Here is an 18,401-nt window from a genome sequence, read left to right on the forward strand (position 1 = left end):
TAATGTACCACTGTGGTTTAATAACAACAAGAAATCACAATAAATAATACATATGTACTGTAGGTGGTTCGAGATATATAGATAATAAATTAAACAGTATAAGAAACTGAGAGAAAGAGAGAGAGAGAGAGAGAGAGAGAGAGAGAGAGAGAGAGTGTGTGTGCATGTGAGACAGAGAGAGAGAGAGAGAGAGAGAGAGAGAGAGAGTGTGCGTGTGAGACAGAGAGAGAGAGAGAGAGAGAGAGAGAGAGAGAGAGAGAGAGAGAGAGAGAGAGAGAGTGTGTATGTCCTGTATATGTGTGTTGTGTGTGTGTGTGTGTGTGTGTGTGTGTGTGTGAGAGAGAGAGTGAGTGTGAGAGTGAGTGTGTGTGTGTGTGTGTGTGTGTGAGTGAGTGAGTGAGTGAGTGTGTGTGTGTGGCAGGGATATCAAGGACAGGAATATTTCAGTCTTGAAGGTGTGAGGACATTTTGAACATTTTAACAAATCTGGATAAAAATCTGATTTTTTAAAATACTTTTTGCAGTTAAGGTTTACATACTGGCACAGCAGTAATTATTTAATAACATCCTTGCAAGGAAAGTACGACTGTGTATGTGTGTGTGTGTGTGTGTTAGGAGGTGTGTGGTTGCACATATGCATAAGACCTTTGTCCAGTCGCTTGCTTTGAGGGGGCCGTGGCAAGAGCCCAAGTTTCAGCTGAGACATCACAACCATCACAACAATCCAGACCAAAACACAAGCAAGAGCCCCAATCTAAGCGAATGAATGAATGAATGAATGAATATTTTCCCCTGCATTCCAGTTCCTCAAGTTTTACATGGTAACATGTGCTGATTTAATGATTCATGACTGTGACATTTTGCTTGTCACTCACACACACACAGTTACATCGGCGTCACCTCTAAATGCATCACACTGAATTCTCATTCAGTTAAAAGTATAAACGTTAACCATATGTAAAACGCTTGCCTCCACTGCGTCAAAAACCAAGTGAATCACATCATAATACATCATAATGCAAAGCGAAAAGAAAACGAACACAAAAGCAGCTTGAAGTTGGGCAGGAATGTGTGTGTGTGTGTGTGTGTGTGTGTGTGAGAGAGAGAGAGACTCAACATAAACAGTGCCAACCTTTGGACAAGAGCCAAGCCTGGAGGGGTGACACTGCAGAAAGAGGGTCCTTATTGCTTTCTATTAAAAAAAAGAACCCAGAAGCTGAAAAAGTCACTCACAATACCCCAAATACCCAAATGTCCAGATTTTTAAATTCACATGGATGATTCCAGGATCAGTTTTTCATGATTTGTTTGCAGCATTTTGCTTTTAAGCAAGTTAAAGTTTAGAGGAGTTTTTTTTTTTTTTACATTAATTGTCATTAACTAGCATCACCTCTGTCATTACAGACATTCTAATGATTTACTCATTTTAAATTGTTAGGATTAATAATAACATTATCATTCTGACCTCGTTATCACAAAATTCAATGACGCAACTTCCGGTTGAACACGTGACTTGATCAACCTTACAAATATCTCACAGGGTGAACGTGTTGATTGAATATGGTGTAAATTAAAGCTGCATTTTCTTTTTTTAAAAAAAACCTATAAATGAATAAAGGGATGTTGAAAGAATAAGATGTTAAGTGAATTCACAGGTTAATAAAGTGATTTTTATTAAGAACCGCTTTGTTTATTACGTGCATTAGAAAGTGAAGTGGTGTAATAGTGAGCTGGTGCTGGTTTTATTCACATTTTAAGTTGTTTATGTGAAACATGCACATCAGGACAGTTTGTATGTCTTTAAAATGTCTTATCCTTTATATTTTACTTCACGTGCAGATTTATAAATGTAATATCAGCACCAGACGGTTTTGAAAGAGGAAACAAATGACTCAGGGCTAGTTTTCTGATTAGCAGACGGATGTGTGATGTCTGCTGCCATCTGCTGGGCAAAACGTGTATTGACACTATTCTTGATTTTCTGGAGTCTTTATTATTCCAGGAATCCTGGAGCCTAAAACCAGGGGCATAAGGTGGGGGTACATCCTGGACCATCATAGGGCACCATCATACACTCACACACATACATTCAGACAATTTAGAGAATAACATAATTCATTCAGATGTACTCAGAAGACATTTGTGGAAAAAGTATGAGTAAAACTTTAAAGAAACAGTGAGGCAGGACCATGGGAGAAGGGCGGGGTTGTTACACACACCACTACACACACACATATACCTACTATCTCACACAGCCTGCAATCATGAAAGTGCTGACTGCTCTGATCTGTGTCTCTCTCCTCCTGTGCCTCTCTGGTGAGTATCAGCTTATAAGGAAACAGCACAAAAATAAAGACTGGGCTGTTAATCAAGAAGGAGCATTAACTGAGATAGACCCCTGGCATGATACAAGATAAAAAAAAAAAATATTTCAGTTGAAGATTGTTGCCGTTTTAACTCTAGTAGAGTAACCGCTTGAATACTTCATTATGACTAGCATCAAAAATGACTGCTTAGTGAATTTTTCTATCCAGACAGAATATCTGAGATCATTTTTTACATTGCTGATTGAGATCTTAGTCTCTGTTACAGCTGCTATATAGTTTCTGGTTTATCGAAGGTTATATTTCTTTGATATTCCCAGATGGCAAATAGGAAGAAGAGCCAGGAAAAGTTTCTCTTTGAAAAGAAACATTAAAATGAAGTGAGCTCAGAGTGTCTGCTTTCTGAAAACATGCTATGACACAAATAAAGGCAGCTACAGAAAGTGAACAGGTGTCAGTCATCAGCGGCGTTCCCACCTTCTGTGTTCATGATATCCATGAGACATGTTAGTTAGGTCCTGTTATCACTTATGGCTCTAAAAACTCGTCCTTTCGTTCTCTCTTGAAGTTAAAAAGAAGAGAAACACGGCTGGGTTTGAAATATTACTGAGTAATTCTTCTGTCCTGAAGACTTTCCTATGAACGAGTGAATTAAGTTAAGTTGATTAAGCAAAACAAGCTAACTAAACTGAGGGGGGATTGAGCTAACAAAACAAAGTGAATTAAGCTAACAAACCTGAGTGTACAGGCAGAGCAGGCAATACTGAGTGAACCAAGCTAACAAAAATGATTAGCCTGAACTAAAAAAAAATATGGAGTGGACTGATCTAAAAAATACCAAGTGAACTTGGCTAAATAAACTAAGCTTAACTAGCTAACAACACTGATGGGGTTGGATTAGCAAAACTGAGTGTTCAATGCTAATAAAATATAGAGCTAATAAGGTTTGTGCTTCTAGCCTAGAAATAGCTTTATAGAGAATACACATTTCTGCCATTTCCCAATTTTTTATTCACAAGTAATCTCTCAATAAATCTGTCTGTGAATTCTGCTAAATGAAACTGCTAACTGTTTACTGGAAGATGTGAAGATGTCACGTGTCTTATAAAGCAAGAGAACATGGTTTATCTGTCCAAGCTGTTCTGAACTCTGTGTATTTTGTCCGTGCAGCTGTCATATCAGCGGATGAACGATCACAGCCCAGAGAGGTAATCTCTCAAAGTCCTCTCGCAGTGATAATTGATATTGTAAAGGAATAAAACACTTCAGGACGTTCTGTTAGAGCGGTGTGATGGAGCCTGGCACGCAGCTCGTCCTGAAAGTGTTTTATTCAGCACTTACACATGATTTAATGTCTTATTTATTCAAGTGCGACACTGTGATGTCTAACAGGCCGAGTGTGAAAAGTATCTGACTTCATCATGCACCCGTGAATTCGACCCGGTGTGCGGTGACGACGGAGAAACCTACTCAACCGAGTGTGTTCTCTGTGTGGAAAATAAGTAAGTGACAAATAATTTAAGTTAGTTAAATAAATGAGATGAGAGGAGTTTATTTTTAATGTGTGTGTGACTTCATTTTGCACTTCAACGCGTTTCATTTTGCTTGTTTTTGTGCAGAAAACGAAACCAGCATGTGAAGGTGATGCACAAGGGAATGTGTGAAAATTCTTAAATCTGCCACAAAGAAGAAAACCAGATCTCATCACTGTTTATTAATCATAACAGCTCAACATTCCAAACAAGAAAAAAAAACATGAATTTCATGTGACTAAACTGTCAATTCTGTTCATGAACGATTAAACGATAGAAGCATGATGTTTGTCTTGTTTCTTTAAGAAAACTGGTGTGAAGTTCTGCCTAAGTGTAAGCTGTAAGTGGAAGTATCAATTGTAGATTATACAGTAAAACAGAAGCTGATGGAATTACATTAATGACATGTTTGAAAGTAACTTTTGTTTCAGGTTTGAAGCAACCACATCGTTTTACCTGAAAAACATCACTAATCTCTGTATGTTTGCAGTATTTACCATTAGCTAGAATTTGACTAGTCAGCTACATTAGCTACTGGAATGGATGCTAGTATAGCCCTAGTCTGAGAAAATAAGTTTTGTTTGAGTTTTATATTTCGGCTTTTTTTTTTTCTTCTTTTTTTTTTAAATGATCCCTAATGAGCAGACCAAAGACGAGGGAAAACTCCTCGTCCTCATCTGGGTGACATCTGAAATGATTCCATTTTTTTTTGCTCATGTTTTGCTTTTCTTGTATTAGACTGAAGTTAGCACCGGTTCATTGGTGGAGATTTGAGTGTGAACTGTTCTTAGCCAGTTAACGTTAACAATGTAGACCCTGACCTTTGACTACATTAACCTTGATGAAGAGAATATCTGCACTTGCGATGCAGTTTCATAGTTCACCATCTCTCACAGCAAAAGTGCTTGATGCCAAGCTATGGAAGATCAGAGTACTGTGACTTTGGAGATGTTTCAGAAGACATGCTGAGGGACAGGTTGGTGTGTGTGTCAGCAGCAACAGCATCAGCATCAAAGGCATTTAAAAAGTTGTTCACCAGCAAGTTCCTAAAAGCAGCTGAATGTCACCAGTGTGGTGGACATTATACATCACACCCATACCACTGGGTGACCATCACACCTGACCATCATACCCACAATCCCATTCCATCATCTGGTCTCAGTGTTTTATAGAAACTCATCCGTGTCCTCATCACCGTGAGAAGACAGCGAAGCACCAAGATCGAACCAAACTGAGGGAAATCTTAGAAAGGAGTCCCTACCAGCTTGCAAGAGACTGAAGGTTAATTTTTCGACAAAACAAGAACCCAAAAGCTACTGTGGAGACTGTTAGAATTTTCAGTCTAATTAAGAACCTGTGGCTTGAACATGTGGCATCAACATCCTCCATCCATTCTGACAGAGCTTGAGTAACTCTGCAGAGAAGAACGAGCAAACAAGATCACGATCCAGATGTTGCTTTCCCATAATGCTGGTGACCCTAGCATGATAAATCATCAGGTGAAAAAACTATCCTAGAAACTATCCAAACTGACCTGTGATCTGTATTAAAGCTCGGGTTTGATTTATTTCCTGCATAAATTTTGACCTTTATTTGTCTTGATGACATTTTCTCTGATTTATTTCCTAACATTAGTCTCGTGAAGAGCTTTGGTTAAATTTCTACAAACTGTGTGGGAAAATGTAAATATTCACCTGTCTAAAGGTCAGTGATCACAGTGTAAATATACGGTTTTAAAGTCTCCCAGCTGCTGAACTGTGAACTGAGGAGAAAAAAAAACCATTTTTTACATGGGATTGTGACACAGTGAGTAAACGAAGGTATATTCCGTCGATTACATTTTTTATGAGGTGAGAAATTGATTTAATTAATGTTGAGTCACTGAATTGATCTTTTTCTACAAACATTTAAGGTTTAGGACTATAATCCTAACGCGTCCGTTTCTTACAGAAGAGTCCAGATGTCTGAGTCGGTGTTCTGTTTGGTGATATTTTTATTCACTACATACACAATCAGTCTTCAGTCAGCAGGTACTTTATACATTCAGGAATCAGCGTCTGTGTTGATGTTAGCTCTAGCGTTCAGTGAGTGTCCTGTTGTGTGTCAGTGTTTCTTAAGCACAGGGACGCTGTACGGATCCTGAGGCACCGCCGAGCCAACTACTTCCTGGAAGAAGTGATGCCCGGAGATCTGGAGCGCGAGTGTTACGAGGAGATTTGCTCAAAAGAGGAAGCTGCAGAAATATTTCAGAGCAGAGAGAAAACAGTACAGTGACCGTGTGTGTGTGTGTGTGTGTGTGTGTGTGTGTGTTGTTTATAGAATACTCTCTTAATGTCGTGTTATTAATTTTTTTTCTGTTCTTTTTATACAGACAGAGTTTTGGTATAGATACCAATGTAAGTGTGTTTAAATTTTTAATGACACTGTATGTTTTAGGTCTTGTGATATCAGTATCATGATATGTGTAATCTGTGTGTGTGTGTGTGTTGTTCAGCTCAGAGTAAGTGCCATGAAAACGTGTGTTTTAACAGAGGAGTTTGCACCATAAGTGAAGGACGTTACAAGTGTGTGTGTCCGCCACATTACACCGGAACACACTGCGAGACAGGTTCGCTTATACTCTCACTGTATACTGTACACTCCTGAGAAACTGCTTCCAAGCAATAGATGTAGATAAATTAAATGTTAGAAAGTTACACTCAGCTCTCCGATGCTAAACTTAACACCACGAATATCTTTTACACAGCTATACACCGTGCATCTGGTGAACTGGTCTCCATTAAATAAGACACAAGACACAACGCTGCAATAACACAAATCATCATCCTCTTCAATAATTCCTTATTCAACATTTCTGCATGTCATCATAAAATAAATACCACAACATGAAACATGTGAGCAGGCAGCAAATATCTAAACAACAATATTTTTTATATTACTCTGAATTACAACAGTAATAATCTGAACATCAACCTATGTCAGAAAATCCTAAAAGATTCCAACTAGAATTTGTATAAAATTTTGGAAACTTTCCTATAAAATTCTGGGATTTTTTTTTTTTTTTTTTTAAAGGGATCCATTTGGATCTATATGGATTTTTAAGAATCCTAAAGATGTACTCTGTTCCAATACACTCAGTAAAGATATGATTTCCTTTTGTATAAAATAGCAGAAGAGCTGTGATAAGATCCTATAGCAGAGCAACCTGAAACTCCGGATAGGATTTTTTGGGGGGCCAAGGAAATGGTTTCTAGCTGCAGTCACTAATTCAAAGCTTGATTTTATTTTATTACAGAACAGAATAAAACTGTTTCAAGCTTGAAATCAGTAACAAAATCTAGAGACTGGCTCAATACATCGTATTGTATCTCATGATGAGAAATATTAGGTAAATATTTACATAGATCAATATAAAATATCAGTGCAAGGACAAAACCTCATTATTTTCCATTAAAACCACACAATTATTGTTTTTCTTATAAAACCTGCCCTTCAGTCCTCTTAATTTACACTCAGTCCTGCTGTAGGTGCTGCTTTAACCAATCATCTGTAGACTCTTAGTAAATCAGCTTGTTAGTGATTTTCACATGAAAGCATTTAGAACAATAAGGGTGTGTGTGTGTGTGTTTGTGTGTAGAAGTGTTTGAGTGCGAGTACAAGAACGGTGGGTGTTTACACTACTGTAGAGACGCACAACCGGTCGGCTCCAGCGTCACCTGCAGTTGTGCTGATGGATATGACCTGGAGGAGGACGGAAAAACCTGCGAAGTGAAGGGTAAATAAATAAATAAACAATACATGAAAACAATTATCATACCCGTAAGTCACCTGATAAACCTTCACAGCACAATACCCGTGTGGAAAACAATGGACTCAAGGCTTTCTACTGCGCTCCTTACCGGATGATCTAAACCACAACCATACCTCAGAAGACCCCAAACACTACCTCACAAACAACACACAGTTCAAACCAAACCACACCCACTCTCTGGAGAACGCCACCCACCCGCTCTACAACATATCTGCGTCTGATGACTCGGATAGACGAATTGTCGGTGGCATGCTGCAGCGTCAGGGTGGAAGTCCGTGGCAGGTGGGTGGAGCCTGTCAGTCATGTGATCATGAAACTATGAGTGAAAGTGTAGCAGTGTTGAATGCACTGTGTATTTTCTAGGCTCTGCTACGCAATAAAGATGAGAATGGTTACTGTGGAGGAACGCTGATCAACCTGCGCTGGGTCATTACAGCGGCTCACTGTCTCCAGGAAACACCTGATCATGTGACCCTCGGTGAGCATCAATCATCACAGACGTCATGTACACCATGTCATTTGAGGGCTCTGAGTTTTTGGGGGTTTAGGTTTTCTTGGCTATGGATTTATTGGAGTTTAGATACTGGGTTTTGATTTCCTTGGTTGGGTTTGGACTCTGGATTTGATCGCTTTGGGTTTAGGTTTTCTTGGGTTTGGGTTCTCTAGGCTTTAGATACTCCAGATAGATTAGGTATTTTTTAGGTTTGATTTCTCTGGGCTTGGACCCTTCTGGTTTGATTTCTTTCGGTTTTGGTTCCCTGGGTTTGAATTCTTTTGATTTGGGCTCTCTGGGTTTGATTCCCTTGGGCTTGGACCCTTTGGGTTTAATTTCCTTTGGTTTAGGTTCTCTGGGTTTGATTTTTTGGGGCTTGGACCCTTTTGGGTTCGATTTCTTTTGGTTTGGGTTCTCTGGGCTTGATTTCTCTAGGCTTGGACCCTTTTGGGTTGGATTTCTTTTGGTTTGTGATTCTGAGTCGAATTTTGCGGTATTTGGGATTCATTTCTTTGAGTTTGCGTTCTTAAGGTTTCAGGGATTGTGTGTGTGTGTAGTTGGATGGGTGTAAGGAACAAACTCATTCTATCATCTGTTTGGTATGTGTGCAGGCGACTATGATAAATTTCGTCCTGATGAAGGCGAGCAGAAGATCAAGGTGGAGAAGGTTGTCGCTCATCCCCATTACCACGACTACACATTTGACAGTGACATCGCTTTGCTGTACCTGGCCAAGCCGGTGGTGTTCAGTTCAGTCGTCTCCCCTGCATGCCTTCCGAACGTTCAGCTGGCCAAGCGGCTGGAGCGACCTGGGGAGAACGGCCTAGTGAGCGGCTGGGGTGCGACTAGCTACCTCGGCCGTGCTTCTCGCTTCCTCATGAAAGTGTCACTTCCTGTAGTGGACCAGAAGGACTGTATGGATTCAACAGATCAGGTGATCACTGATAACATGTTCTGCGCCGGATATCTGCATGCAGAGAAAGATGCGTGTAGCGGTGACAGCGGTGGGCCGTTCGTGGTGAACTACAGGGGGACGTGGTTCCTGACCGGAGTGGTGAGCTGGGGCGAGCAATGTGCCGCCGACGGAAAATACGGGGTGTACACAAGAATCAGCAACTTCCTGCACTGGATAGGAGACGAGATGAAGAAACACGAAGAGACAATCAACAAGAACAACAAACAAACCAGCACCAATTCGACCCTGCGCTCTTATTCATAACCTAATTCTAATCATATGATAACTGGATGTTTTTAGTTACAATTTTTTTAATGAAGACATTGGAGCTTTTCTGTTTTGTGCAAACTGTATGGAGAAAATGTTCACTCTATTAACCTGTGATCCTATAGTAAAGTTCAGGATCAGGAACCATACACAGGAAACACTTCGAACATCAGAAATACTGAATTATGAGTGAAAGCAGTTATTAAACCCTTTTACACCACAGCACTGTTGAGTTCTTGATTCTAATTGGTCCACACACACACACGACACTTACACCCAACACTTAACTGAATTAAATCCATTTTATTGTATTAGCCAAGAAACATCAGTGTGTTGACCTATAGAGTTATAGATACATTACATTACTCAGATATGTAAATACGTCTGGATTTTAGCTCCTGGTGAGCTCCACAAGTCTTTAAAGGCCAACAATCTCTGTTTATTTCAGTAAGTTAAATACAGCAGCACGGTGTGTGTAGTATCACCGATTCAGCAATCCGTATGTTTGGATAAATCTAATGAGCTGGATGTTACTGGATCGGGCTGTTAGCTGTGAGGTTACAGTGAATGTATGTAACAAATATTTCTCTTTTTTTTTTTTTTAAATGTAAATATGTAATAAGTTTTGATCGACATATTCACTGCAGACATAATAGGCGCAAAAAAGTCATCTCATACACCTAGAAGGTCAGAATGATGTACCTCAGCAGTACAGACTAATAAACTCACATTAGACAACTAAAATACATACATAAAATAATGTATCATATAAAAAATAAACATATTAGTCTAACTTGAGACTGAAGAACAACATTAATGTAACATTTATATCGAGCTCCATCTGTAGGTCAGATTTCACCGCTCAGCTTCCGAGTCAATTAGTTTCAACTAATTGATTAGTTTTTTTTCCCCAAAGTCCGGAGTTTAAAAAAGTGTTTAATCCACAGTATCAGTGGTGATTAGCTAATACGAACGACAGCTAATGAGAGCACATAAAAATATACACCCACTAACCTCTTTATTAGGAACAAGCTGCCCATTCGTGCAATTATCCTAATAACCTAATGAACTGGTCAGTACGTGCTTATGATCTGAATATGAAATGTATTTTTTTATCAATACAGTAATCCCTTGTTGGTCCCCGTCAGTCACCAGACTCATTCAGGAAGTTATTTGACCTCTTTAACCCTGAAATCTACCCTGAACTCCTTAACTCAGGACCCTTAACACTAAACTCTAACCCGAAACCTTCAAACCAGAACTACAGCTGAATCTGTCCGCTCAGGGCAGGACACCTCACTCCTTCTGTCCTCAGCTCGTCTCTGGTGTCTTTCCATCCCTCCATTCTTCCTGTGACTCGTCCTGAGCGTTGAAGCATCTGCGGGTCAGTTGCTCTGGATCATGAGACGCCATGTTGCTGAAATCACGCACAATGTCCTGAAATGTCTCATCGTCTCCTACACAAAGAGACAGACGGAGAAGTGAGTTTTGAAATGAAGAAGAAAAATAATAAAGCATAATAAATAAAAGCCAAATAGAGCCGAAATAATTAGGGGAAAATAAAGGCTAATTTAATGAATTAATAATTAATAAATATAGCCAAAGAAGCCTAGTGACTCAAAATAAAGTCAAATAAAGCCAAAATAAAAATAAGCCCAAAAAGTCAGATAAGACAGTCAAATACCTTCAGCACCCACAAACAAATAAACACAAATAAATGCAAATAAAGTTAAATAAATTAAAAGAAAAGCAGCCTCTCCCTCATCCAAAATTCTAGCCGAATAATCAAGTTTGAACTACTGCTATCTGCAGTGACCCCAGTATTACCATTGGTGTGTGTGTATGTGTGTGTGTGTGTGTGTGTGTGATGTATTATAAACATTCTTACCCACTGATCCAAAAAATCCTTCAGACTCTCTCATTTCTTCATTCATACGGGCCATTCTCAACCTGCAAAACACACACACACACACACACACTGAGCATGTTAGCATGACACAAATGTGGTGTGTTCATGGATACACAGAGTGCAAGGGTACACACTAAAATAAGCAGGTCCACTAGAGGGCAGATGATAAAAACCTAAATAAAGGTCTTGCATTTCACTGCAGGAAAAAACTGAGAGAATCAAAGAACACGGAATATCTTCCATTTGTTAGCGCAGGCACATACGCGCACGCACGCACACACACACACACACACACACACATCTGCTGTACTCACAGAGTAACGATGTCAGCATGAGCCATTTCTACAGCGATACTGAGGGGGTCCTTTCCCTTTTCATCTGCTGCGTACTGATTGGCTCCTCTCTTCAACAACAGACACACCTGCCTGAGTGGACCAATCACAGCAGAGCACATCACTTCCTGTTAACAACTTTGCAATATGTGTGTGTGTGCATGTATGTATGTATGTGTGTATGTGTGTGTGTGTGTGTTACCCTGTGTGTCCCCGTGTTGTAGCCGTGTGTATGGCTGCATGTCCATGTTGGTCTCTGTGATTGGCGTTTGCACCATTCTGCAGCAGGAATTCACATGCCACTAACGAGCCCTACACACACACACACACACAGTTATGGTCAATCTACATATCACTATAACCATTTAGGTTTTGATCATAAGGAGGCGGAGCTTACTCCAATTGCTGCACCAATCAGAGGCGTCCGTCCTTCAGGGTTAGTCCAGTTCACGTCACCTCCCTGAGCCAGAGCCAGAGCCATGGAGACAACATCACCACACAACGCCGCATCATACAGTCTCCGCCCTGCCCACTGCTGTACTGACTCTGTGGAAATACACACACACACACACACAATGATTTATCTGTCAGTGTAACTGAATTACATTAGTGATTGAACTGAATGTTGTGATGGTGTGTGTGAGTCACCAGTGAGATGAGGGTCAGACCCCTGAACAAACTTCTTCTCCACATACTTCTTTCTGATATACACCTCCTTCTGCTGCCTGAGACACACACACACACACACACAGATATGCTTAAGTGTTGAAGTGTATGTGTGTGTGTGTGTGTGTGTGTGTGTGTGTGTGTGTATACATTCTTACCGAGAGCTACCAGAGTTGGGTTTCTCCATCTCAGACAGGTGACATTCATAAATTCCATTGATGACATCATTACCCAGAACACACAACAGCTGCACACAAACACAATAATTTAAACACATTAATACAGATTTCCTAAAAATATATGCAAGCAGTGTTTGGGTTTGTGTGTGTGGGTGTGTTTACCTTTAGCTGTTCAGGGTCCCATGAATCCAGAGTGAGAGAGCGAACCTTAGACAGATGTACACCGAGACTCCTGCAACACACACACACACACACACAGTGTGTTTAACAGAAAAGTGGATCTCTCTCTCTCTATCCCGCAATCTCACACACACACACTATGTGAGTTTGTTGATCAGACATTACCTGTGGATGCCAGAACACTCGATGCAGACTGTGATTCCGAGGTTCACGCTGGCCCAGCGAGGCTCCGCCTCCCCGCAGTCACAGCAGCGGAGGTTACCATGGCTATAGAGGACCGTGCTAAGAGGACCAGGTAGAGGAGCAGAAGCAGGAGCAGGAAAAGAGCCATCCTTCATGCGCACACACACACACACACACACACACACAGTTCATTCTCAAAACACACTAGGGTCCACAATAAACATCAAAGTGCTCTGTGTGCATGTGTGAGAGTGTGTGTGTGTGTGTGTGTGTGTTTTCAATACCTGCGTATGTTCAGACTGCACTCTATCTCTATATGCCATGTCAATACGGCTCTGCACTGCGTTCATCCACGCCATCTTTAATTCCTCCGAATCTGCCTGTAAAACACAGCTCCTTAACACACACAAACACACACACACACAAACACACACACACACAAACGTCATACAGTGTTACATGTGCTTGTGTTACTCTGTCTATGAGATTTTGTGTGTGTGTGTGTCTGTTTTCTAAGACTTTGTGGGTGTCTGAGACTGTGTGTGTGTGTGTGTGTGTGTGTGTGTGTAAAAGAGTTACTTCTGCACAGAGAGCAGCTCAAAACAGAAACGACGATCGACCGAGTCCAGAGATTTTACAGCACACAACCGGAGATCATCAAACAGCGCAAGCGGCTGCTCCTATACACACACACACACAAAACCATTTCTAGTGTATCCACTTTATGTTAGATTTGAATAAAATCACTCCACACTCAATAACACATCAGCTACGATAATCTCCCGACACGCTGCAGAACCACACACACCTAACAGCCATAACATACAACACACATTAACTTACACATCTAACACACACAACACACATTAACTTACACATCTAACACACACAACACACATTAACTTACACATCTAACACACACAACACACATTAACAGACACAACACACACTAACACACATTAACAGAGACAACACACACTAACACACACATCTAGCAAACTAACCAGTGCTCACACATTAACAGAGTGTGTACCTTGTGTGATTTGGTGTAAATCAGCTGATTATGATTCACTGAAAACCAACACCTGATTAAACACAGAGACACAGATACAGTCACTCAACACATCTCTCTCTCTCTCTTTCATTCTCTCTGTTCATCCATCTCTCTCTGCATATTTTTGTCTTTCATTCTATCTCTCTCTCTCTCTCTCTCTCTCTCTCTGAGCATTTCTATGTCTATCACTTTCTCTCCATTTGTCTCTCTTTCTGCATCTGTGTATTTGTCTATTTCATTCTGTCTGTCCATCTGTCTCTCTATCTCTCTCTCCATCTGTATTTTTGTCTTTCATTCTATCTATCCATCTCTCTCTCTCTCCATCCATCATAGCATTTCTATGTCTACCACTTTCTCTCCATCTGTCTCTCCCTCTGCATCTGTATATTTGTCTGTTTCATTGTCTGTCCATCTCTCTCTCTCTATCTGTATTTTTGTCTTTCACTCTATCTATCCATCTCTCCCTCTGCATTTCTATGTTTATCACTTTCTCTCCATCTGTCTGTCTGTCCATCTCTCTCTACATCTGTAAGTTTGTCTCCTTCGTTCTATTTGTCCATCCTTCCATCTCTCTCTCTCTCTCTCTCTCTCTCACTCTCTCTGCATGTCATTGCATCTCTATGTCTGTCTTTCTATGCCTTGCTGTGTGCCTCTCTCTCTTTCTCCGTCTCCCCCATCTCTTCACAATCTCTCTCTCTCTGTGTCCCTTTCTTTCTCTGTCTCTCTCTCTTTCTCTCTCACTCACCTCTTCCATGTTTTGTTTTTCTTCCGCGAGCGTTTAAACAGATATCCTTCAATCGCTCCTGAACTGAACAGCACAGGCTCCCCACAGGCATCCTAAACACACACACACACAGAACTGTTATAATGTAAATGTACAGTGTCGTTATTACTGTATGTTGATAATTAAATAATACACAATAATTTTAATACACACTAGAGTTTTTTATAACAATGTCATAAGGTTATAGCTCATTATAACTATCAATACTGTCCTTATTACTGTTAATATGATGCAATATTATATACAGAGTGAGTCACTGACTCTCTGCTGGACGAGCAAGTGCTGATGTTCCAGGTTCTTCTTTCTGTTCACACATTCAGCTGAGAGTCCAGACAGCTGTGGACACACACACACACAAACACACACACAAACACACACACAAACACATACACAAACACATACACAAACACATACACACACACACACACACACATACACACACACATACACACACACATACACACACACATACACACACACACATACACACACACACATACACACACATACACACACACACACATACACACACACACATACACACACACACAAACACACAGTTAAAGCATGTTTGCTAGTGCAGACTATAGATTAAAATTGTGTGTGTGTGTGTGTGTGTACCTCGGCTGCCATGATCTTCATGGTGGGCTCCAGATCTTTTAGCAGATCAAAGCCCTGATGAAAAAATGTGTTTTGTGCGTGAAAAAAGGAGAAAACCTAAAAACAAAGAGAAAAAAGAAGATGAACCATGTCAGTCTGAAGGTCACAAATCTAGTCATCGACTCTGCACATAAACATTGGGGTCAGTACTTACTGAGTTCAGCATGTCCAGCTTCTGTTGAGTGAGGAAATTATTAAGCTGAAATAAATGAAAATAAAAATCATTCTGTTTGGTTTGTTTTAAGTAATTTTCACTACACACCATTTGAGACACACAGCTCATGATAAAATAAACAGTCAGGAATCATACTGGTCCCCTTACATTATTGCTCTGCAGTACACACTACATTAATGTGTGACACAGTGCTCCAGTGTGAGTGTGCGTGTGTGTTACCTGTAGGCAGTAATCCAGGTTGCAGTGTGTGTAGCACTTGCGTGTTGCTAGCAGCAGGTGTGTGTGTCGCTCTGCTTCAGCCACTTTATGCTGTGGAACCTGAGCGCTTTTAACCAGCGCTGTGTTCAGCTCGTCTCTGATCCGTACACACTCACAGCGAGCAGCACGCAGAGGGGGGAGGAATCTGCACACACACACACCCACACACACAGAGAATACATATCATACACACACAAATTATGCATAAACAAAGAGTGTGTGTTATACATACTGCGTCAGTAGATTTGTGAGCTGTTGTGTGATCGCTCTCCGAGTCTGGTCAAGCAGCATCTAAACACAAATACACAACAATTACTGACCCACTCACTGAGATGCTATCTTAGATGCTTGAATGCTGCAATAAGATATTTACAGACTCACATAGTGTTTAGATTTGAGAAACATAGGACTCACTGTATGGAAGTGGATCATCTCCTGCAGAGCTTGATTAAACTGCTGCAGACAATTCTACAAACACACACACACAAAGGGTAAAGGTTCAGTGGTCGGTGCGTGTTTCATCTATACATTACTGGAGAATTAGGGAATAAAGACACGCCCAATGTAGTGCTTTACATTAGTTTGTAGGAAGGGCTACTAACATTAAAGAAAACACTGATGGACACACATTCACACACACTCACCTCTATAGCAGTGTTGTTTTTATGGTGTGAGGTGAGCTCACTCAGCGCAGACAGGAAGAGTTGATTAGATGAACAAAACACCTGACCATCATCCACCATCTTATTACACAACCTTATCACCTACAGAGAGACGAACAAGGACGGGAACACAGGTATAATGTAATACACGCTTATGCTGTGTGTGTGTGTGTTATTGTAAGTAAACTGTACCTTCTCCATGCGACTCTCCACCTCCTCCAGATCATTCTCACAACGCTCCAAAGACATCCTAAAATGATGTGAAAAACAGGATCATGACTTCTCTGATAACATACAACATTTAGGATTTTTTTTTGTCAGACACTCTGCCTAAAGACCTCGTCAAACATCTCTGAATTAACACACTGGCTTCTACAGGAAAGTTTTAAAATGTTTAAACATAAGTTGTAAGAATCTCAGTCAACAGAACTGACTGAATAAATGAGCGATTCATTCGACACAGCTCATCAGAGCAGAGAGATGAGGCTTCTGTTGGTGTTGTGAGAGACTTTTAGCTCAGACACAGAGAGGTTTGAATTATATTGGTAGGAGAACGTTGGACATGGAGCTTGAGTGTATTGGTAGGAGAATGTTAGACATGGAGCTGCCAGGCAGGAGGCAAAGAGGAAGGCCAAAGAGGAGGTATATGGATGGAATAAATGAGGATATGAAGCTAGTGGGTGTAAGTGTTGAGGATGCAGAAGACAGGGATAGGTGGAGAGAGATGTTTCGCTGTGGCCACCCCTGAAGGGAAAAGTCGAAAGAAGAAGAAGAAGAGGAAGAAGACAGAGAGGTTTGAATGATGGTGATAATCAGAATGAGATGAATGTATAATTCTTTAGGATTTGGCCATAATGCTGTTTTTCCACAAGTAGATTAGGTTAAAAATGCAGAGAGATCGACAGACAGGATGCTGTTCAGTGGAACTGGAATTATATATATAGAATAGAAAGAAGCCTTTATAAAGCTTTCATTTACCTTAAACTGCATAGTTAAGTTTACAGAACTAAATAGAGGATCAATCTATCTATCTATCTATCTATCTATCTATCTATCTATCTATCTAGCTCTCATCTTGCGCATGCGCAATGCTGTATGTACCTGAACACCGGAGAATCCCGGATGCACTCCTCGAAATCCAGGAGGTAGTCCATGCCGTGTTTTACAGCTCTAAGGGCGTCTAGTTTCTCTGACTGCGTTTCCTTCTCAATCGGACACTAGCACATCATCATTAATACTTTACTTCTTAATTAAAATGATTGAGATGTTGTTCTCAGATGAGCGACACGGAAATAATGCGCGCACCGAGTCTCAAATCCGGGGCTGACGCGCAGTTTCAGAGATAACGGCGATCATCTCAGCGCACATAACGGAAACACTTTCACATCAACTAAGATATGACGGTGTATAACGCCTTCACAGCGGCCGCGCAGATGACCGCCGGGTTAAAACCGTATAAAACTCATAAATAACGTTGATAATAATTATTCTTGAGTAGCCTGGAAGCCTAGCAGCTGTTCTCCTGTTACACACACACACAGTTTTTCCGCACAGCCGCGGTGTGAAGCAGCAGGTGACCGTTTCACCCCCTGTCACAATAAAAGTCACCCCTCATCCGCTTCCTCTACAACTTACAGGAAAACACGACTAGTTGTGATGTCTTTAGCAATACTTTTTTGCTAGTTTGTAAACTAGAGTTTTATTTTTGTTGTATAATTCAGTGAGTGGTTCTGTGCTGCGCTGACGTGACATTATTATTAACGTAGCGTGTTTAAAGGTGCAGTGGTCATTTATTTTATTTTTTATTCTTTAATTGTGTAAATAATATGGAAGATGTGTAAAAAATGTATTCGTAATCATGTTTATGTCATTGGTTAATCTTTTGCATTAAGCAAATTTAAAATGCTGAAAAAAATCCATGCTGGGAATGCTAGTTGGTGTTTAGAAGCACAGCATGATGCCGGGGGCGTGGCTTCA

General features: G+C 40.6%; 3 protein-coding genes across 7 annotated transcripts; 2 read left to right on the top strand and 1 right to left on the bottom strand.

The window, feature by feature from the left end:
- The first annotated feature begins 2,197 nt into the window (after positions 1 to 2,197).
- On the top strand, positions 2,198 to 4,141 carry LOC131367832 (trypsin inhibitor ClTI-1-like). The gene is made up of 4 exons (XM_058413385.1): positions 2,198 to 2,316; positions 3,495 to 3,532; positions 3,717 to 3,826; positions 3,944 to 4,141. Exons 1-4 carry the CDS (start codon positions 2,265 to 2,267, stop codon positions 3,996 to 3,998), a joined length of 255 nt encoding a protein of 84 aa, XP_058269368.1. The 5' UTR covers positions 2,198 to 2,264; the 3' UTR covers positions 3,999 to 4,141.
- Positions 4,142 to 5,549: 1,408 nt separating this feature from the next.
- LOC131367825 (coagulation factor X) lies at positions 5,550 to 9,604 on the top strand. Of its 5 annotated transcripts, none has more exons than XM_058413366.1 (9): positions 5,550 to 5,706; positions 5,807 to 5,886; positions 5,964 to 6,121; positions 6,228 to 6,252; positions 6,351 to 6,464; positions 7,494 to 7,631; positions 7,702 to 7,949; positions 8,031 to 8,145; positions 8,772 to 9,604. In XM_058413366.1, the coding sequence occupies exons 1-9, from the start codon at positions 5,702 to 5,704 to the stop codon at positions 9,377 to 9,379; spliced, it is 1,491 nt and encodes a 496-aa protein (XP_058269349.1). In that variant the 5' UTR covers positions 5,550 to 5,701; the 3' UTR covers positions 9,380 to 9,604. The 5 variants fall into 5 exon arrangements, with proteins under 5 accessions (XP_058269349.1, XP_058269352.1, XP_058269351.1 ...); XM_058413369.1 differs by having other exon boundaries at positions 5,559 to 5,676; positions 5,769 to 5,886; XM_058413368.1 differs by having other exon boundaries at positions 5,564 to 5,676.
- A 61-nt stretch (positions 9,605 to 9,665) lies between these two features.
- Positions 9,666 to 18,002, bottom strand: zgc:162872 (BAR_ACAPs and ArfGap_ACAP domain-containing protein). The gene is made up of 22 exons (XM_058413365.1): positions 17,526 to 18,002; positions 16,617 to 16,674; positions 16,407 to 16,526; positions 16,177 to 16,230; positions 15,995 to 16,053; positions 15,724 to 15,907; positions 15,484 to 15,528; positions 15,291 to 15,386; positions 14,931 to 15,005; positions 14,631 to 14,722; positions 13,865 to 13,916; positions 13,411 to 13,511; positions 13,116 to 13,227; positions 12,814 to 12,980; positions 12,631 to 12,700; positions 12,448 to 12,536; positions 12,272 to 12,348; positions 12,021 to 12,169; positions 11,826 to 11,935; positions 11,606 to 11,716; positions 11,271 to 11,332; positions 9,666 to 10,839 (listed from the first exon to the last, which is right to left on the bottom strand). The coding sequence occupies exons 1-22, from the start codon at positions 17,576 to 17,578 to the stop codon at positions 10,694 to 10,696; spliced, it is 2,082 nt and encodes a 693-aa protein (XP_058269348.1). The 5' UTR covers positions 17,579 to 18,002; the 3' UTR covers positions 9,666 to 10,693.
- Between the last annotated feature and the right edge of the window lie 399 nt (positions 18,003 to 18,401).

The sequence above is a fragment of the Hemibagrus wyckioides genome, linkage group LG17, assembly GCF_019097595.1.
Source record: "Hemibagrus wyckioides isolate EC202008001 linkage group LG17, SWU_Hwy_1.0, whole genome shotgun sequence".
Taxonomy (NCBI): domain Eukaryota; kingdom Metazoa; phylum Chordata; class Actinopteri; order Siluriformes; family Bagridae; genus Hemibagrus; species Hemibagrus wyckioides.

Excerpts from the sequence above, each read along its gene's own strand:
- LOC131367832 (XM_058413385.1), top strand. The coding sequence starts at position 2,265 with ATGAAAGTGCTGACTGCTCTGATCTGTGTCTCTCTCCTCCTGTGCCTC. Across the intron at positions 3,533-3,716 it reads AACGATCACAGCCCAGAGAG|GCCGAGTGTGAAAAGTATCT; the intron begins GTAATCTCTCAA and ends GATGTCTAACAG. Across the intron at positions 3,827-3,943 it reads GTTCTCTGTGTGGAAAATAA|AAAACGAAACCAGCATGTGA; the intron begins GTAAGTGACAAA and ends GTTTTTGTGCAG.
- LOC131367825 (XM_058413366.1), top strand. Across the intron at positions 6,253-6,350 it reads GTTTTGGTATAGATACCAAT|CTCAGAGTAAGTGCCATGAA; the intron begins GTAAGTGTGTTT and ends TGTGTTGTTCAG. Across the intron at positions 8,146-8,771 it reads ACCTGATCATGTGACCCTCG|GCGACTATGATAAATTTCGT; the intron begins GTGAGCATCAAT and ends GTATGTGTGCAG.
- zgc:162872 (XM_058413365.1), bottom strand. The coding sequence starts at position 17,578 with ATGGACTACCTCCTGGATTTCGAGGAGTGCATCCGGGATTCTCCGGTG. Across the intron at positions 16,231-16,406 it reads AAAACAACACTGCTATAGAG|AATTGTCTGCAGCAGTTTAA; the intron begins GTGAGTGTGTGT and ends GTGTGTTTGTAG. Across the intron at positions 15,387-15,483 it reads AGCTGGACATGCTGAACTCA|GTTTTCTCCTTTTTTCACGC; the intron begins GTAAGTACTGAC and ends CTTTGTTTTTAG.